Source organism: Rhea americana, unplaced genomic scaffold (genome assembly GCF_003343005.1).
Source record: "Rhea americana isolate MKP2758 unplaced genomic scaffold, rheAme1 scaffold_589, whole genome shotgun sequence".
Lineage (NCBI taxonomy): Eukaryota > Metazoa > Chordata > Aves > Rheiformes > Rheidae > Rhea > Rhea americana.
The window spans coordinates 3587-5321 of record NW_028186744.1 but is presented as its reverse complement, the minus strand read 5'-3'; the positions used below and the strand labels follow the sequence as shown (position 1 = coordinate 5321).

Sequence of the window (1735 nt, the reverse complement as noted above, 5' to 3'; positions counted from 1 at the left end):
TGGATCCGTGCACGCAGAGGGAGTCGTGCACAGGGCAGGAGCTGTGCACGGGGATGGATCCGTGCACGGGGCAGGAGCTGTGCATGGAGTGGATCTGTGCACACAGAGGGAGTCATGCACGGGGCAGGAGCTGTGCACGGGGATGGATCCATGCACGGGGCAGGAGCTGTGCACAGGGATGGATCCGTGCATGAGGCAGGAGCTGTGCATGGAGTGGATCCGTGCACACAGAGGGAGTCGTGCACGGGGCAGGAGCTGTGCACGGGGATGGATCCGTGCATGAGGCAGGAGCTGTGCATGGAGTGGATCCGTGCATGCAGAGGGAGTCGTGCACGGGGCAGGAGCTGTGCACAAGGACGGAGCCATGCATGAGGCGGGAGCCGTGCACAGGGCTGCACGTGCAGGTGAGCAGCGGGGGCGGGCGGTGGGTGAGCCCTGGGCGCTCTGCCTCCTCCCTTGGTGCCCCGGTGGGGGGAGCRGGGTGCTGAGCACCCCCGTGGGCTGTGCGTGCCGAGCGGGAAAGCCGAGGGCACGTACATACACGGGCGGTCCGGGGCGGGCGGGAGCTAGGGGTCCTGGCTCCCGAATTTTTGGTTCGTGGCCACTTGCATCTGAGTCTCGAAGGCCCGAACCTCTTCCAGGGACATGTCTGGAAGGCAGAGACCTGTTTGCCGCGGGGCTGCGCTCGGCCCTGCCGTGGTGCCTGGCTGCCAGCACGGCCGGGAGGGCGAGCGGCGCAGGGCCGAGCGGTTAGGAGGGTTATTTGGGAGGCGGCATGCCGAAAGCTGGCCGGGGAAGGAGGCGCCGGCGCTTTCGGCTCGGCCGGGCTCCCTCCCCGTGCGGCCGGGCAGAGCTCGTGGCGCGAGCGTGCCCCGGCTCCTTCCCGACGCGGAAAAGCAGGGTGGCCGCCAGGCAGGGGCCGCGGAGCCGAGCCGGAGGAAGAGCCGCAGGTGCCAAGCCGGGGTGGTGGGGTTAAACCCGCGCTGAGCCCGTCCCGGTCGCCCCCTCCCCGTGCCGCCGCGCCGCCGCGCACTCACCGCACCACTCGTCCACCCAAGCGAAGGCCTGCCGGTGTCCTATCAACAGGATGTCGCGGACGACCTGCGGAGCACGGCGCCGTCGGACCGGCGCGGGGCGAGCCCCCCGCCGCCCGCCGCGGCCCCTCACCTTGTGCACGAACTGCTCCACGCGGCTCTGCAGCCCCCACACCTCGAACTTCACCGTCACCAGCTTGTAGGAGCACATGATGGGCTTGGTGTGCTGGCGCCAGCCTTCCCGCAGCGGCCCCCGGCCCGTCTTGGCCGAGCTGAAGTACCGCGGGTCCTGGCGCGGGCGAGAGCGCGGGCGGTGAGGGCGGCGCGGGCCGGGCGGCGCGGGCGCCCAGCACCCCGCTCTACCTCCGGGCTGCGGTAGTAGCGCTCGGGGATCTCGTCGAAGGCGATGTCCAGGAAGGAGACCTCGTGGTCGCCCAGGATTTTGTCGCTGCGGAAGATCTGGGGAGGGAAGGGGAGGTGAGGGCGCCCCGCGGCGCGGGCTCCGGCGGGCCGGGAACGGCGGGGGGAGCGGCGCCGGCGGCGGCGGGGGCCACTCACGTTCTCGCTGTCGCCGCAGTTGTCCTCGTACTTGGTCTCAATGTAGATGGAGAACTTGGGCAGGAAGGAGCACTGCGGGGAGAGGGCGGCTGTGGGCCGGGGCCACGGTGACGGGCACAGGGCTGCCGGGACAGCCGGGATGG

At 71.0% G+C, this 1735-nt stretch overlaps 2 protein-coding genes across 2 annotated transcripts in view; one reads left to right on the top strand and one right to left on the bottom strand.

Annotated features, from left to right (window-relative positions):
• The window catches only part of MSS51 (MSS51 mitochondrial translational activator), a 5019-nt gene extending 4611 nt beyond the window's left edge, over positions 1 to 408 (top strand). The window contains exon 6 of the mRNA XM_085319419.1: positions 405 to 408. Within this exon, the coding sequence (XP_085175545.1) occupies positions 405 to 408 (4 nt within the window). The remainder of the gene's footprint in view (positions 1 to 404) is intronic.
• The window catches only part of LOC146587536 (cytoplasmic phosphatidylinositol transfer protein 1-like), a gene marked incomplete at its 5' end in the record, with an annotated part of 4180 nt that continues 2822 nt past the window's right edge, over positions 378 to 1735 (bottom strand). The window contains 5 exon segments of the mRNA XM_085319411.1: positions 378 to 649; positions 1038 to 1101; positions 1168 to 1323; positions 1398 to 1493; positions 1593 to 1714. Coding sequence (XP_085175537.1) covers positions 567 to 649; positions 1038 to 1101; positions 1168 to 1323; positions 1398 to 1493; positions 1593 to 1714 — 521 coding nt within the window.